This window comes from Vigna unguiculata, chromosome 2, assembly GCF_004118075.2.
Source record: "Vigna unguiculata cultivar IT97K-499-35 chromosome 2, ASM411807v1, whole genome shotgun sequence".
NCBI classification, from domain to species: Eukaryota; Viridiplantae; Streptophyta; class Magnoliopsida; order Fabales; family Fabaceae; genus Vigna; species Vigna unguiculata.
The window spans coordinates 26,993,099-27,012,796 of NC_040280.1; the positions used below are offsets into that span (position 1 = coordinate 26,993,099).

At 29.1% G+C, this 19,698-nt stretch overlaps 2 protein-coding genes across 2 annotated transcripts; one reads left to right on the forward strand and one right to left on the reverse strand.

Annotated features, from left to right (window-relative positions):
- The first annotated feature begins 3,243 nt into the window (after window positions 1–3,243).
- LOC114174610 lies at window positions 3,244–4,258 on the forward strand. The gene has a single exon (XM_028059440.1). The coding sequence runs from the start codon at window positions 3,244–3,246 to the stop codon at window positions 4,219–4,221; it is 978 nt and encodes a 325-aa protein (XP_027915241.1). The 3' UTR covers window positions 4,222–4,258.
- A 2,342-nt stretch (window positions 4,259–6,600) lies between these two features.
- On the reverse strand, window positions 6,601–14,534 carry LOC114166375 (general transcription factor 3C polypeptide 5-like). Its single transcript, XM_028051096.1, has 14 exons — window positions 14,233–14,534; window positions 13,792–14,065; window positions 13,581–13,673; window positions 13,388–13,478; window positions 12,394–12,463; window positions 10,846–10,894; window positions 10,261–10,432; window positions 10,081–10,179; window positions 8,870–8,938; window positions 8,490–8,628; window positions 7,891–8,089; window positions 7,294–7,391; window positions 7,150–7,186; window positions 6,601–6,910 (listed from the first exon to the last, which is right to left on the reverse strand). The coding sequence occupies exons 1-14, from the start codon at window positions 14,365–14,367 to the stop codon at window positions 6,750–6,752; spliced, it is 1,686 nt and encodes a 561-aa protein (XP_027906897.1). The 5' UTR covers window positions 14,368–14,534; the 3' UTR covers window positions 6,601–6,749.
- Between the last annotated feature and the right edge of the window lie 5,164 nt (window positions 14,535–19,698).

The following is a 19,698-nucleotide window of genomic DNA, read 5'->3' on the forward strand; positions in this document are numbered from 1 at the left end:
GTAAAATTTTCTAGCAGCCCATTCTCATAAAAGCCCATCATACATAGATAGGAACTATGTAATGTATGTATTCACCCTATTTAGTTTTCACATTCTCTACATATACTAAAAGTGACCACTTTGTTTAAACTTAAAATAACTATTTAAAATAATTACTTATTTGAGATATAGATAAAACATTTTTGTTAAAATATTATTTTTAAAATAAACAAAAACATACTAGCCCATTAGAATAAAGATAATTCTATAACAAAGATCATTAACCTTCAAAATAAACAACTACTTACACTAAAATTGTATCACTTATAAAATATCTCAAAAGCCAGCGGATTAACATAGTGCAAGAGTAACTCTAAAAAAATTACTTATTATCTTTATTGTTTATTTTATTTTAATATAACAGTTATGGTAACTAATTCGTTTTTCACCATTATATTATATTAAATAAATAAAACAAAATATTAAAAATAAGAAATAATTCTTTAAATTCAGTTTCAAATAGACTTGATCCCTCTCTTTCTATAATATTTATTTACTTTAAATGTATCGCATTATCTATATTTCATCTCATTTTTCTACTATTTTTTTTTGTTGTGTACAAGTTTATTATACAAAAACAGTTTCTTTCCTCATGTTAGAGGTAAACAAAATTAAATTATCTCCCCTTAAAATTTTATGTAACATATTTTATATTAACATGCATTAATAATTTTTGTCATTTTACTTCAATTAAACAAAACTAGGTTTGATGAAAGATTTTGAGCTTTCATCAAGTGGTTAATTAAGGTTTGAATTTCGTTTTAAAGACACTTTCACGTTAGTGTCTGTCACTATTTGGAAAACAATGTCCCTTTTGAAAGATACATATACACGTGAACACGTTTTAGGTGTAACAACTAATGATGATTATTGCACTCCTTAAAAGGAACTCTATGGAGTGCTGTTCGTGCAATTCAAAATTATGATAATAATTTTTTGTCAATCTTTATAGCCACCACTTAATAACAAAAAGGCAAAAAAGAGGTGCCCTCTTGAATCTGAAATTTGTCATATATGTAATATAACTTTGATCATATTGCTCAATGTCATGGATTATGAATTATGATTATACATTAGTCTTACATATAAAATATTTTTGACACTACTTTAACTCCAAAATCTTAATGTATGATTATATATTAGTCTGTCACTATTCTTCATATATGAATTATGATTATATATTAGTCTTACACATAAAATGTTTTTGACATCACTTTAACTCCAAAATCTTAATGTAATGGTGTTATAGTCTTTATATAGTGTTTAACTTTGTCTATTATATCCAATGTGAAACTTTTTTTTGACTCACACTTGGACTATTTCCGACACAATGCAATTTCATAGAACTTTTCCAAGTTATGTATCAGAACTTTCAAATAGTTTTGAATCATGATTGTTTTTAGAAGAAAAGAAGAAAAGAAAAGGATAGATAGAGAAAATGATGAAATAAATTAGTTTTTTCAAGAAGAAAAATGAGCTTATATATTAAAGTTATAAAAACAATTAATTACTACAACTAATTATAGGCATATATATATATATATGTTTATGTTTATGAGTTTTATGTTGTGATGTAAAAATACTATTAAAGATGAAATAGAAAAATAGTTTACATACATAAAATGTCATTTGTACATTTTTTTTAATAAATAATAGAATATTACAAGTATTATCAACCAAGTCAATGAATACAAATAATATAATTATCGAAAATAAAATATTGAAAACAAAAAGCTTTTCATTTGATTATGTTATCATGTTTCTTTTTCAACTGTAATAACTACCACTGCTGTTGCTAAATATATTGACAATTTGTGCCCCACACTTAGTACATGATTGGTTTGGTGAACAATTAAAGCAGTTGTCAAATCCTCATTGCTAATCACTGTAGCAATTGATTCAATTTTCAGCCACAATTTATAATTTGGCATCAGATAATAATTGGTTGCTGATAACAAAAATAAAAATAATTGCTCCAATTGGTTGCAAGTGATTCTTTGTGACCAATTTAGCAACCTGGTTATCTCAGGTGCTAATTTAACCAATCATTAAATTAGTTGCTAATTAAATTATTAATTATGATGTGATTAATAGTTCAATATAGTACTAGTTTTGTTAGTTGCAAAACTATTTTTAAATATTAAATCTTTTTTGCTACATTCTTATTTTTCAAATCTTAGAATTTAAATATTAAAAGAGTACAACCAAAATCATCATTACACATGTATTATGCCAATATAAAAAAATTTTCTATCGTTCAACAAAATCAACAAAATCAGTCTATTACAATTAATAATATTGTTATTTGATAATGAATCGCAAATGGGATGAACACGTGTTAAGAATTTAAGTGTGAGTTTAAGTCTCAAATTGGATAGAAATGAGAGAAAGTAGAGCACTATATAAAGATAAAGATCCATAAACTCATTGTTTTAAGGTTTTGGGTTGAGAGTGGTGTCAATACCTTATGTGATTGGATTCAGGTTTCATTGATGTTTGTATCTCTCCAATAAAACTCTTTCTATAAACCTAACATGACAGACCTGAGGAGCTTTCTCTTACTGGCCTTTCTGGCTCCCTTGACAGACATTACATCTCATGAATTCCTCTTACATTTCAAAAATCTTAATTTCAAATCTACCCATTTTCATTTTCAAATTTTTTAAAAGAAACAACTTACCTTTAAATTTACACAAATTTATTTATTCACTCCCCTTAAATCCATCTATTCTACTCTTAGATTCTTAAGAATAAGTATAAATAAATAAATATAAATTGTATTGAGAAAAAGTCATCTTACAAATTTGATGTTTTAGCCAAGACAATGAATGTTGTTGAGTGATTCGCCCAGAGAATTCTCACACAAGTGGAGGCTGCCATGGTTGTACTGTGTAGAACCTCTTCCTGCATGGGCCCTTCTTATGCATGATTTTGTATGGAAGTTGAGTGACTCTGCATGAGGGACGGTGAGATAAAAAAAAGACATGAGAGCCAATTTGAGAGGTCCACCTTACACCCTTTCTTACACTTACATACACCATTTAAAACACGACAAGACCTCACAACAACATCCCAAATGAATTTGGATTCTCAATATATTAAAAAGATATTAAAAAGATATTTAAAATGTCAATACAGTATATTTTTAATACTAAACAAAAAACAACACAAAAAAATCAGAGAATCTTGATTACCACAGACCATATGAGAAAACCACACGTACATGCTTTCTTATATATATCATCACAACCACAAAATGTCTTGACATTCGTAAGAACAACAACTATGGCTTCTACCTTTTCACCAAAACATTCTCATGGCTATGCCATTCGATCCATAAGCTTGCCAACAAGATCACACCCAAACACGGTTCGAATCGAAGAAGAGCTTAACAAGCTCAAATCATGGGAGGTTTCATCTACCTCTGAAGCGGAGAGAATTTTCTTCGGTCTCTCAGGCCTTGCAGAGTTGTACAAGTGCATGGAAGATCTTCTGAAATTGCCACTCACCCAACAAGCACTCTCTCTTCATCAGAACCAAAAATGGGTCGATGAGTTGCTGGATTGTCCACTCAGATTCTTGGACATTCTGGGAGAAACAAGGGATGCCATGATGCTGATGAAGGGAAACGTTAGAGACCTTCAATCAGCACTCAGAAGGAGAAAAGTTGGAGACTTTGTGATCGAAAACCATGTTTCTTCGTATTGGAGTCTCAGAAGAAACACAAGGAAACAATGTACGAAATCTCTTGTTTTGTTGAAGCACAGTGAAGGGTCATCATCATCATTTCCTTTGGATCTGAATCATCATCTTTCAGCAGTTGTGAGGGTTGTAAGAGAAGCTAGCTTCATCACCAGCTGCATCTTTCAGTCACTTGTGTCGTTTCTTTCTTCGCCGATCTTAAGGTCGAAGGTGAATAACAAGTGGACATTTGTGTCGAGAGTGATGAGAAAAGGAACACTTGTTCAGAATGTGAATGAATTGGAAAAAGTGGACTTGGCACTTTGCAGAATGGTGATGGATAATGCAGATAAAGATTTTGAAGCAGAGAATATTCAATGTGCGAATAAAGAGCTTGAGGCTGTGGTGGTAGTCATTGAAGGGCTTGAAAATGGATTGGATTGCTTGTTTAAACGCCTTATTAACACTCGAGTGTCTTTTCTCAATATAGTGTCTAACTAAGGTAGAATATGATACACATGTAGATTTCACAATTTCTCAGAGGATCATAAACAAGTTAACCTTATTGACTTTTTTTTATCAGCAATTTCAATTTTCTTTTTCTGTTTTCTTCCCTCTCTTTTACCTTTACATTGAGCATTCTTCAGCATATTATATTTCTTGTAATTTAAACAAGAACCATGTAAGTGGTGGTGTTACTTTTCTGACAGGATTAAGAGGAATAGAGAAGTGTATCAGCATGTCATTAAACTTAAATCAATTTTACAAATCGAGTTACATATAGAATAAATCAGAAGTTTTGTACTCATTTATCTTATATAATGAAGATTAACGTATAAACGATGAATCATGTTAAGACTTTCCAAATAAACACTTAAAAGAAGTCATTAGTGTTTTTATAGAATAAGGTCTCTTCAAGATAAAACTGCATGAATGATGATACTATAAAACTTAAGGAAATCCCTATCATTATCCAGTGTTTATATCATCATTTTTAAATTTGGATACCGTCTATTTATCTATCATGTGTATATATTTTTTAAACCTGAGTTTAATCTAGCTTAAAATAATCAATAGATCATATAATCATGCAAATTTTTCTTTATTTTCTGAAGAACAATATTTAAAAAAGTAAGAAAATTTAAAACATAATAAATTACCGTATTAAAAATGGACAAACACAACAAGTACACAAAGTTTGAATATTTTCCCAGAATAACAAAAATGAAAAAAAAAATCTGTATATTCTAAAATAATTAAGCGATAAAAAATCTTTATACCCTAGAATAAGAATTTTTTTTATTAAAGTCATGAACATTTATACCATTAGGTTGAGCTATCATTCTATTAACCACTATAGACAATCACTCTCTCTCTCTCTCTCTCCAAAAGACATAATAATTTAATCTTTAAAAATATCTTAGGAAAAACAATATAATAACTAACTTCATTCAGATATACTGAATTTATCAAGAAAATATAAAATTTGTGTTTTATAAATTAAACAAGTTGATTGAATGTAATAAAGTACATGCTAACAATATCTTTATTTTATTTAATGGAAAATTATTATTATTATTATTATTATATATATATATATATACATTTATTAATTTTATAATAATTATCTCAACTTTGTATTATTAAATAACATATAAAATTGTGGTGTCCATTCAACTTATCTTTATTTTTTTATTTTAATTCCTGTAATCTTTTTTTTTCTTATGTTATATAACTGACATTTATATTAAATAAATCAATACAATTTAAGTAGAGGTGAAAATTTGAATCAATATGCTAAGAGTTACCCATAACTTCATATGTCCAAAACTTAAAATTTCAAATTTACTTTCTTTTATTATAAAATCTACTATTAATATTTATAGTTATATATAATATGATTGTATATAAAATATATAATCAAATAATATATCAGTCAAAAAAATCTTTTTAAAATGTTTAAACATGATTTTTTGATAAAAAGGTCACGTAGAGAAGTCATTTTTGTTTGAAAATTTTTATATCTACAACTTCGTTTTTTTTTACATCATTCTAATATCTAATAAAAAATAATATTTGTATCTTTTTTAGGTTGATATTCATCCTAAAAAATAATATTTTAAACTAAAAATAAGATGTTTGTGCATCATATTTTTTTTTATTAATTTCCACCATCACCCTATCACCCATCATATGACCCACAAACTACATAATTATTCTACTTACAATAGTACACAACTGCAAAACTTAAACCATTCGATCTATTTCAACTGTGGAATGAGCACTTAAAGTATGCTATTATACACCTACAAACCTACAATTATTAGAACAGGAGCCTTGAAGTTAAGATGGGATGTATGACAAAGTTTTGGACCTAAAGCTAGTGGTTACTCAACCACATATTTTAGAAAACTATGGTTTTTAGCAACAATTATAGAACAAGTGCAAGAGTGCTAGCTGAGAAAAATGGGAAAGGAATAGTGCATTTAATGAATAAGGAGTGTTTAATATCATATATTTTTATGAATAAGGGGGACCAAATAGACTCAAATATGCCTCAGTTAGGTCGAGACCCATTCATGTTGGATGCTGTAGGAATACATATCTATTATAATTAGTGATTAGTGATATATCACTTTATTTTTCACACTCTCAGATATCACAATTTCAATCAGCACAGTACTGAAAGTGTTAGTATGCATAAAATCCGGGATTCATAATATGTTTCTACAGCAAAAATGTATATTTTACTGTTTTCTCATATTATTATTCAACCTTCTACAGTCATCTTCAGAAAAAACAAAAGATAAATTAAAAATAAAATGATATATTTTATAATTATCGACAAAAATAGATACAAAATGAAACAATATTTTCTTAAATCATTCATGCCCATTTCTCTACTATTTTCTATTTTCTATCTACTTCTACTTTTTTATATAAAAAGGGACACTAGGTTACATGATAAAAATTTAATCAACAAATATATACCGATGTTTACCCTCGTATGTAACTAAGAATGTCAGAAATCATTCGTCTGAGTAATTCTCCTCACTATCTTCCTCGTATATGTGATATTCTTCGTCGCTATCATTTGTTAGTAGCAGGTTGGCACCATGAACTTCATTATGTGGAAAGCTACCAAAAAGTTCCTGTAAATGAGTCCTTGAAAAATTCTCAATGTTGGTATCTGAACATTGTAAGGGAGTCCAAAAAGTGTCAGTTGAGAGCCTTGATGAAACCTAACTTACATGATAAAAATCCATCTTCTCTTAACACATACCAATCTAATAGCTTAACAATGAGAAACATAAACTTCTATGTGCAAAATTTTAAAAAGCATAATCGCGGTAGTATGTATGAATTATATAATTATCAATTTTTAGTTCTTTAAATAATTAAATTTAGAGTTGAAATAGAAAAGGATACACGACTGAGACTGCAGAGGAATTTGAATATCTCCAGCCTACACGTATCAACAACATAAAAAAATATATATTCAGTTTAAAAGTCATTACTAACCCAATCTAATGACAAAGCACAAAAGCATAAAATAGATAGAAAAAAAAGCACCAGATCGAGTTCTTCTTCCCATTCTTCTTCACTATCGTTACCCTCAGCTGCCTCCTCTTCATCTTCAGCATTATCAAGTTCTTCATGCTCTTCCAAAGCTGTGTCCATGACACAAATTTTTTCATTGATATTTTCTTAATCAAATGTTATTCAACAGATCAGAAAAGAGTAATTTTTACTTGAATATATTAAACTATTGTTTTACAAGGACAACAAATCTTCTAATTAGTTCCCATTCATATTAAACAACAAATTAGAAAAACAGAATTTGTTCTAACTACATTAATAAAGTCTGATACAAAACAAATAACCGTTTGAGGAAACAAATTAGAAAACTTTGGCTCGGAATTCTCCCTTACAAGTTTCAATCATTAAATACTCAATAGAAATGTAGGGTTTCTTGAGAAATAGAAGTGTAATAACTAATGAAAGGCTAGGAACTAGACAAAGTTTAAAAGGGGATTTAATTATTCTTCTTACATCATATTATTAGATGTGGAATTATTCCGTTGGCTCTATTAATTTACTAAAGCAATAGCAATAATAAATATAAAGAACTGTGGGAAAAGAAAAAGAAAAAATAAATAAAAGGAGAACCTAAATTAGGTTGTTGGCATTCTTCTTCGTCGAGCTTCATCGCATGTCTGTAGGTCTCCCTCCTCAACTTTTCAAACTTTAAAGTAGCAGCTCTGAGTAAATTCTCGGCACCAGGCTTGGGAAATACTGATAGGAATCGCACCATAAGACGTTGTCTGATACAATTGATCATGTGTTGTGAGAACCAACCAGTTGCAAACTGCAAGAGTAGCATTTTGGATGCAATTTAGTTAATGAGTTTTCTCATAACTTCAAGCATGATATATTAAATCAAGCATTTTTTATGTTATCTTTTGTGGCATAAATTACACAACAATTCGACATGCACAAATTTCAGAGTAAACCAATATTATATGGAATAAATTTGCTACTCCTTGACTGCTCAAGCAAAAAGGAAAAATGAGCAATTCCACATCATTCATAGATAACACATAAGGGACCTCTATGCTACGCAATAGAAAAAATATGAAACACGTAAATGCACAGTAACAAGTAAAGCATGTTTGTCTTTTAAAAGTTGGCGATATCAAGTGTGTCAGCACAAAATGTGTCAGCATAATTAGCGAGATATTAAATAAAACTTCATATAAAGGAAGTACAGTGCAAGTTGATTGGAGTGGAGACTTCTTTATTTCTGCTTGAATATAATCATCAATAAGGTCAAAAAACTGCAAGGAAGTCTGGAACTTGTAAGGGAAGACACGAAAGGCACATATATCCTCCCATTTGTGTTTTGATCTGCATGAAACAATAGCCCTTTCGAATGAAAAACAACTTAAATAGCAAGATAATAACGAATGAGAAAACAACTTATTGTGGCAAAAACCAGATATGTTATATCAACCTAGATGTCAGCAAATAAATTTAATTGTGATTGTAGTAAATTCCAGTGATCTCTTTCTCTTCACTTTTGTGATTCCAAATTACAGTCAACAGCTATGTTAACGTAGAAAGAGATAAAACGAAGAAAAAGACTTACTTATTGGCTAAATGAGCATCACAGTAACTTCGTAATGGGACAGGTACTCGATAATCGATTCTTTGATAACTGCTAAACCAAAAAGCTAAACGTAGTCAACAGATTGAAGATTCAAATTTATTGAACAAAAGTACAGCTAATAAAAATTCACTAAAAAAATGCTTGACTGAATGAAGATTGTGTGTTATTAGGCCTTGGTACAAAATATATAAATTCATATTTGAAGATTCAATATTATAGGCAAATATCATCCGAAGCTCATGGATAGTTGGTCAATTATGAACCAGAACGGAATCTGAAACCAGATTAACAAATAAACCATCCAGTTTCTTCATATCCGTCTGGGGGACTCCTAAGAAGAGGCATGGAAAAAAAATGATAATTTATAAAAACAATCCTCTCCCTGATATGATATAAAATCTGAACATAGTACTTGAAAAAGGATTAAAGCTAAATACACCAAAAGTAGCATACATTTAGCTAGAAAGCCAACTCATCTTGGTCTTACCAAAACCTGTGAAGCTCCTAAGAACAACTGATCCTAGTTCAGAGGGTACACCCCTGGAGCACATGTTTCTTACTCCTGTTCTATTTTACTGCTCTGATAGATACCAACAAGTCATTGGTCGTTGCCTCACAAAACTGATAGAGGAAGTCAATGAGGTGGTTGCAGTGATGGCTGTAATTGTGTATCTCAGTGTCGGTTCACTTACTGCTTAAGTGTGACCAAACTAGGATGAACTGCTGTACTGTAGGAACCACCATGATGGCCCTTAAGCAAATTATAAAGTAGTAATAAATTCTAGGTAAAAAGGCTTGAATTAAGGCCATGCAAGCACCTAAAGTAAAGGCACAATTTCACACAAAAAAAAAATAGCCCAAATTGTATGACACGCCTTTTTAAACCTAACATTGTACGTTACTGAAAATTCAAAGCTAACCCTCTAAATTAACTGGAAGTTCCAGGTCATACTACCCTACATCTTCCATCAATCATCATTGAGAAAGTTAACCAAAAAGAATTAGGTTAAGCTAGACAGACTCAAAACTGAGGAAATAGGAAACCAAATGGAGTGAAAAATAATAATATAGATTTTCTCATCATTTTGAAAGAATAATACAATATGTTGTCATACTATCAAACACCTTTTTAGTGCAAATGCATGACTAGAATCCAAGACATTATTTAGAAATTATGAAGTAAGTCTCACATGCGAGAATTGGGATCCTTGCGTGGATCATATCCTTTCTTGATCCAGAACCTTAGAAACGGGCCACTGGAAAAGTAATAAGAAATTCTAGATAGAAGCCTGCAAGAAAGAACAGATGATCACTCGCAATTCAATTGTTACACTTTCCAAAAGCTAATCAGCTGAATTTACTTCAGTCACCTTCTGAGCATGCCATGCGAAAAGCTTAAGCCCTTCTTGTGCAAGCGTTCAGTAAGAGAATCTTTGGACCATATAGGTCGCTCATCAAACATTCCAGATACAACCATCTGTAACTCCCACTGATCTGAGCCTTGTGGTATGTATTCCTCCCAATTCACTTTCTTAGGAATATGTAGGACAGCTAAGGAAACATAGAACCACAAAGTGCAAATTGCACTAAGATCTATTTATTGCAAAAAAATTTCCAAAATTTGATTCAAAAAGCAAAGAAATATCAACAAAGAGAAAACCTATAAAATTTAAAAAAAAAAAAATTAATGGATCCAAATGGGAAAATACACTGAACATACAGCAACAGTGAGATACTAAATAATAGTACTAATTTGCAAGTACTTTGTTGATATCAGCAATGTGCTAAAATTAATCAAGAATGGTTCAAATGTATACTATAGAGGAAATTTAAGAAAAAATAATAATAATCCAAAGGAGCTAAAACGATAAAAATAGGCATAATATAATCCCATAGAGCTTTACAACTTAAATAAGTTTGAAATACGATAATTCTACCAATTGATAAAAGGATATCTTTAATATCAAAATCAAGTGCAAGGACTGGCTCCATCTCCACATCCATCTGCCACATCACAAGAAAAGTTTTTCTTAAAATAATGCATATGACTGATGACAGCAAAGCAAAAAATTACACAGAATTCATTTTAGTTATTTTCAATGTATATGTCACCTAGTATCAACAGATTTTCATTATGTGATCTTTTTCATTACTGGCCGAAAATAAATGACAAATTAACTACTATCACCATGGAAAAAAACTGTCATTTGATTTCAGTAACGAACTTTTTACCTGAAACAGAACAAGAGTATAAATTTTTCAAAGGAAACTTAGGTCTTTCCTTTTTTTGAAGCTTTACATACCTATTATCTCTCTATTTTTGCTCAAGTCAACGATAATTAATGTTCCTTTAGGTCAAGACCCTAATTTTATTTGGAATTTTAGTTTCACAAGTCACAGAAACTAGAGTGGTAAATTAGCCGGTCAGTACAAACACTTTTGATCTTAGCCTATCAATTTCTCTGCTAATTTATATAGGATGGTTTGGGTTGGATTCTTCTAGTTTGTTTTCTACAAAATCCTTAATTTTAGCTTCTAATGCACTCAACTGCTAACAATTGAAGGTCCCTATTTCATTAAATCACTAACTCTAAATTCAATTCTTTTATTTGAATAGTGATTCTTAACAGGACTAGTGACATTCAACTACCATTTAAATATTCATAAGCCTGACACTTATTTGTCCTATGACAAGAACCTTGGGAGAACAACACAAATGCTAGCTGTTACAGTGGAAAATCCCAAGGACTGATAAATCCCATATTTGAATCTCATATGTCCAGAATGGGTCCATGCCCTGTACCTTACAGTTGAATCCTAACATCACACCACACCCTGCAGCCCTAGAAACCACACAGGCAGCAATATACTAATTAGCCCTTTGACCAGTCCTCAGCAAAAACTGTAATGTGTTTGCAGCAGAGAGACATGGCGGAAATCTATAATACCAATTGATAAGAATCTTGGAAGACCACACCACATAAGCTAGCAATTGTAGTTGGAGAGCCCAAAGCCTTATGAACATCACACTACCATTATATACTACCAATGTAGGATTCATGTCTCATACCTTGCAATTAGATCCAAAGATAATTAAATGGGTCTGTGTTGTTGATTTTGTGTTTGTGTGTGTGTGTTTGTTTAATGTTATATCAAGTTCGCTAGGTACTTCATTCACCTCTCTCTAAATATATCTAACCCCTTTACTTTAATGTAGTTATTACTATGCCCAGCAAGGAAAAGATATTTACATGTTTATATGTATGAAATGTCAGGATGATAGAAAGTTAAACAGACAACGAATGGGTCAGACTAACTACTAAAAATTTTCAATCAATAGACTCATATGAAGGATTCTGCAGAGAAGTAATTGTGAATCAGAGCCAAAGAGACTCAGACAAGTCATCAACACTTACCAACTGTCACTAATATACTCCTACCTACGAAAATGATTAAATTTTATGCCTATATACTATTAAGAAATTTATCTGAATTATCCTTACCTCGATAAGGTGTTGTTGTACAACTTCCTCTTGTTTCTTTTTTGAGCTCGGTATGGCAGCTGGTCTCAAGCTGAAATAAGAAAATGACTAAGTCCCTTCATCGTAAAGTTAACACAAAATAAAATTGCCAGTCAAATCTTTACAAGGGTAACCAACAAAAGTTACAATAAAACTTATGATGTAGACAACTAATAGGAAAACCAAGTACAACTGAAAACTTCATTGCCAACTCCCACTCCATCTGTGGAGCGAAAAGACACGAAAAATGAAGATATTTGTTAGAAGTAGGTTTTAATCCTAACTCAACCCCACAAAACCGGCTTGTAAGGTGAGGTTTGCACCTCACTTATATATTGTGAATTAGCCTTATCTCTAGTCGATGTAGGACTTCCAACACACCCCCTCACGCCGAGGTATATTTATTTTGTGCGTGGAATAAGAAATTAGTGGGTAGTCCGTTAACGGCCCAATATCGGGTGGAACAGAATGTCCAAGAAAGTTCGCTAGGATAGACTTTAACTTGGCTTTGATACCATGTTAGAAGTGGGTTTTAATCTCAATCCCTATTTTCTTTATTCTTAAAGATATTAAATACATCAATTTTAAGAATTTAATGTGTCATAATCTCCGAAGACCCCAAACTGCAGAAAAAACAGAACATAATAGATATAAATTGGCAAGAAATACAGCCTAGCTGAAAGGTACCACAGAGGCGATACACTATAAATGTACACAAGATGACAAAATAATTTTAAACAAACCAATCCTGAAAACTATAAATGAACTATAAGAGCTAAAACAAAAAAGAATAACAGATAACAAAATAAATATCCTCTTAAGCGAGTCTCCAGAGCTTTCCTCATCATGAAGATTGATAATAATGTCCAGGTCATTTTCTTTGTATTTTCAACAATTATGGTATTGCATGCTGTTCCTGACTTCTCTCTTAAATTAAGTATCTGATCACTAAACAAGAAATTTCAGAGAAACTTACACTAAATTTTCTGGCACATCTTTTGGAGAAAAAATTGGAGGCACTATAATCATAACATCCTCATGATCCGGATCCATGAAACCACCCTTATCTATGACAGAACACAACACAAGCCACTAACCTTAATAACAGCCATTAATCACACCAAAGACATTAAGTTGGAATAACAGAAACATTAAAACAAAATATTCACCAAAAAGCGGTTCTTCTAGCTCTGGCCAATTACGCTTCTTCCTCCTGGCAACATCAGCATGGACTGGAATCACATGTTGGTAGTCCGCCATCCCTTCATTATTTTTTTAAATACAAAAATAAAATCAACCATATAACTCGCTTAAGAGATCGCAAAAATCTAATTAAATTCTTTAAAAAAAAAGAAAAAATAACACTTTAAAGTGTCGAACCATCAAAAAAATAAGCGTCAGTAACCCGAGCAACGATGTCAGCACAAAGACTTTCCTCTTGCTTCCGCTCACTTTCCGGTTGATTTTCTTGCTCCCCATTTTTCACTCCGGAGCTGCTAGAAGCTTCTTCGGCTTCACGAACACATGGAGACTTTCTCTTCGAAATTTTGAGAAGCAGAGAGTTAGTGGGACGAAGCTCCCCAAATGCAGGGTGTGAATACGGGTCTTCGGGACGGAAACGGAGCTCCAATTTATTTGATTGTGAACTCCGAGCCTAAAGCGTCACTCCAAAAGCAAAAATTAACAGAAACTGCAATCAGCATGAAGGAACTAGAAAGATAAAGGCATACAAAATTCACAATTTGAACAAAATGTAAAAGTAATAAGCAACGACATTGATTAATTAATCTAATCATACAACAAAATTAGGGTTAGCAATACCTTGAGAATGCCTTGAATTCCACCAAGAGTATCAACAGCTCGAGAGATAGACGAAGGATACGCAGGATAGTGCACCAAAAATCCTTCAGGTTCGGGTACAACCCCTGAGATTGTTCCATCCTTTATCACTCCCATTGTTAAATTTCCAGCAACATATAATTCAAGTGATGATTCTTTTCTGAAGTAATCGTTACTCTAATTCACAAAAATTATTAGTCTTGGTTTCAATTTCAACGAACCAAGAGTGAGTTCAAAAAAGTGTTACTGTACTGCGTTCCTTGTCGTGACCGAACGAACAGTATCAGAGTGGTGCGTGCCTCTGAAATTGGGGTTGGGCTTTTCGCGAACCTATTTGGGCTACCTATTTTTGGGCTTTACGTGCAATTGTTGGGCCCTTATATTTTTTTCTAACAATTGCACCTATGAAACCCAATTTACACCTTCTTAACAATCCTTTATTCATGGTACTAACTAACCTCAACCATTCTTGCCAAAAAACCTCATAAGAAATTATCTACTTCAAAAATATACTATAGAAGGTTTAGAAAAAAAAATAAGGTACATAATTCTTTAAGGTATTGTGTATTCTACAATCATGTCAATAATATATAATTTTATCTTTCAACATTCTTATCTGTTTTTTATTTTTTAATTTTTTTTATTTCCATATTTATGTTGTATATAACAAAAAATTGGATTTTATCTAAAACTTTAAAAGGATGACGGTTGTTACGATCTTATATTTATAAACAAATATTTAATATTTAATTTTGTTGTTTTCCTTCTTTTTTGCAAATTTTGACGTCTCAACTCATCTTCGTTTAAACTTCATAACAACTTGATTTTTTCATATATATTGCATTCTTCAATAATTGTTAGATAATATCAACACTTAATCTTTTTGAATATCATTTTGAATATATTAGAAGCAAACGTATGCATAAGGTTGGTTTAAAAAAATTGAAAAAGTGAAGTGTAATAAGAAGACTTTTGAAGGTGACTTTGAGGTAGGTTCATTTTATTTTATTTTTTTATGTTGGTGCAGTTTGGGTTTGGATCTTTCTGGGTTTGTAATTTAATTTTGTACCGATATTTTTTCTGATTCAAATGTACTAAGAATATTTTATAAGTTATTGGTTTGATCATATACTATCATTAAAATATATATTTAAGCTGACAAAAACTATTAACTTTTCTAATATAAAAGAAATTATTTTTTATAGTGAGATTCTATGAAAGTTAAACTAAATTAACAAAAGTCAATGTTGCATGCATTCAATATTTTATACGTCTGCCAACCGTCTTTTACATACCAAATTTATGAGTTGAGTTTCATAAACCGCCAATGTAAAATGAAAGGGAAAGGCAAAATAAATAAATAAATTGCAGTGCCATATAACTAGGGATAGCAAATTAATCGGTCTTCCAAATTCGTTTTCATTTTAAAAAATAAATATGTATTAATTAAGTATAAATATAAGTATTATCTAACTTTTTAAATTAAATATGAAGACTACATGTATATATAACAAGAAATATATATATATATATATATATATATATAGTCTTTTTATTATTATTAAAATATTTTTTTAGGTAATTTATCAGATTGTATTAATGCTTTTTTATTATTATTTATTATTATTATTTTAACTGATTTTTAGATGTACAACCATTCATTTTTATTCAAGTATTATTTTATATTTTTACGGAAAATGCTAACTAGTATCTTAGGTCACGGATTAATGATAATTAATTTGTATTGGTTCATCATTTTTACATTAAAAATTAAAATAATTAAATACATTAATTAAGACATTAATTAAGACGGTATAAATGCATATAACAGATTTTATAAAGACAAAAAAAAAATACTATTTTTAACTCTTAGACAATAACTACTGATACAAGAATGATTTTGGAATTTTTAAGGTCTCTACTAAAAAGAAAACAAAAATCTCTGGTGGCACTTCAAGAATCTCTCAAAGTAAAGTCTTAAATGTGAAAACGGGTAAACCTTTGAAATGCACGTCTTTAAGTTTTGCAAAAATAAAAATAAAAAGAAAACAAAAATCTCTGGTGGCACTTCAAGAATCTCTCAGAGTAAAGTCTTAAATGTGAAAACCGGTAAACCTTTGAAATGTATGTCTTTAAGTTTTGCAAAAAAAAAAAAATTATTATTCAGTGATTAAATTATTACACTTTTTGTGAAAAAAATTTGTCTTTCTACTACTCCTTCAAATTAATTTTCCTTTTTTGTTTTGAATATGCTTTCTAGAAGGCAAATTGCACATTGGATGGAGATAGCCATAGAGATAAGAGCAACAATGAAATAAATTTTGATTTGAATGAATTTTTTAGTTGTTTTTTTTATAATTTTTTAAAAATTTTAACACTATTTTATTTTGGTGGTTGTTTTGTTAATTTAAACTTTCTTATGTTTAATTATATTTGATTTTTAGCAACATTAACATGTAGTTATTTAATTATTTAATTATTTTTTAACTTTTATTTGTGAACATTAAATAAAATATGAAACACACATGTACAATACTTATGAACATTTTTATCCTTTAAATAAAATAAAATTACATTAATAGTATTAAGTCATATTAATTTAATATCACATTTACTTATGTATATTTTATAGGATTTAATGCATATTAATTACCTTAATCAGTATGTTAAAGACATTGGTTAACAATATCCCATTTTTATTTAATAATATAAGGAGAATGTTAACCAGTACCCTAAAGGCACTGGTTAAGGAATAATAAATATGTTTTAATATCATCATTTTTACATTGAAAACTGAAATAATTATATATAGTAATTAAAATAGTATAAATGCACATAATAAAATTTATAAAGACAAAAATACTCTTTTAAATTTTTAGACAATAACTTATTGTTACAAAACAAAAACTTTGAAATTTGTAAGGTCTCTACTAAAAAAATCAATTAAGTCTCAAATTGACACTTTAATTGTTCTTTTTTTGTAACATGTTTAGATGTTTAACACTATTTTTTTTGTTGATTTTTCTGTTAATTTAAACTTTCTTATATTTAACTATATTTAATTTTTAGCAACATTTTAATATAGTTATTTTATTAAGTAATTTTTTTAACTTTTATTTGTGAATATTAAATAAAATATTAAATATACATGTATAATATTTATGGACATTTTTGTCCTTTAAAAAAATAAAATTGCATTAATAGTTATTAAGTCAGATTTTATTTAATATTACACTTATTTATGTACTTTTATAGAATCTAATATATATTAATTATCCAGTATCCCAAGTGCACCGATCAGCATGACCATAATATAATTATAATTTGTTGATTTATGTTTGACTTTGAAAAAATAAAAAATAAACATGTATTACCTTGAATGATCATTAATATCATGTTTTATGGATGTGCAGTATACCGCTTCTGATAAAAATAAAGACAAAACAAAAATTTTATATTTATGGAATATAATAATAGAAATAAATCTAAAATAAAAAAATAAAAATAAGTCTTCTAATTAATTAACTTATACACATAAATTGGAACCCAAATTTTGAAAAAAGTTGCCAAATTTTGTTTTTATAAGTCTATATTAGAAAACAAAATCCTTTTTACTTTCTTTTTCCTTAAAGTTTGGATCGCATCACATCAACATATTTATGTCTTCTCCCATTTAAGTGTTAACTAATATTCTCCAACAATATTTTTTCCTCGTATTAATTTAGCTCGAAGACAAGAACAATATGACTACAAAATTGTTTTCAATAAGGATTAAACTCGATAATGTCTTAACAAACCTAAGTTTGAGTACACTAATTACTTGCACACCACGTTATTAATTGTGTTTGAATGCTAATTCAGTAGCTCAAATGTAATTTTGTATTGAACTCAATAACTTTGTTCTTTTTTCGTTGTATCTTATGTATATGTGCACTAATTCTCAAAAGTAGGTTTGAAATTTTATTCGAATATGTGAAAAAGTGTTAGTAGGAAAAAGAATTTTCGTTCTACATAAAGCATGAGGAAGATGTGGAGAAGTTATAGCATTTGAACACGTGTATCACTTTGACTTCTCTTAAGAGGTAGGTAGTAGATAGTGGTTCCAAAACTATATGTGTTGTTCCATACACTCAAGAAGTTATATAAAATTCCACCAACTCCTTTTCAATATTAATGATGCACTCTTTTTATTATGTCATTGTAGATTAATTAAATTTGCTTACATTAGATGTATACATATCTCTCAACAATTGACATTTATTTCAACAACCAAAAAGAAGAATCAAATTCCTTAAAAAAATTTATCTCAAATCATTTAAGATAAAACATAAAGGCTTATTATCATTTTTATCTTTGTAACAATTATTCAACATATACTTTTTTTTTTAATTTTTTATGTGATCTCAAATATTTATTAAAAAAAAACAATGTAATCTATTTCAATAATTAACGTTAACATAATTACAAGATAATAACTTGATAGAATGATTTGAACACTTTTTTTTTTTAAAATACAAATGTATCATTTTGTCAAATCATCACAATCTAACAACGTTAACAATAGTTAGAACCATATCGACTCTCCTAATAAATAATAAGACCATATTGAAATTTTTAAGAAAATATATCGAACAATTATTATAAATATGAACTAAAAAAGTATTAATTTAAAAATAAAATATTTAATGTGTTTGAGTATATTCATTAAGACTTAACTCTTTCTTTTTATCTTTCGAAATAGATTTATTAGAAATATCTAATACTAACAAATTTTCGCACGAGAAATCTATATAATAATAAAAAAAATCTTAAAAAAAATGAGTTTTTAAATACACATATTATTATATTTTTCTATTTCTATTTAATGTGAGATTCAAACTCACATATGAATTTTTAACTAATTACATCGGTCAAACTTTTCTCTTTTATCCATTATCGAGATATGACAAGGTTAAAAAAAAATAGTCTCTTGATTTCTTTTAATATACACTTTATACTTAAATAATTGAAGGTTAAATTTTGAAGGAATTCGATTCTCTTTTTTTCTTCGGTTGTTGAAATACATATAATGTTTTTTTTTATTTATTCCAACTATGTACCTACCAATCAAATCGTAAGCACATTTCATTAATCTATAGGGCCATTATAGAAACAATAATACATCCATTATTCAGTAAAGAAGTTGGTCGAATAATATACATGGATCACCAAATATAATTTGAGTCACCTCTATTCTTACAACTATATTTAAAAGAAAATGTATTTCTAACATAAAAATTCCAACAAATATAACTATTTTATGTATATACTTTTTATTTTAATAATTAATTTTTTAAATATATGTTTTTTACTATAATAAAAAGAAAAAACACGTGTGTTCACTAATTCTACATAATTGCTATTAAACTAAATATACTATTTTTTTTTTATTTCTACGTATTTTTATAT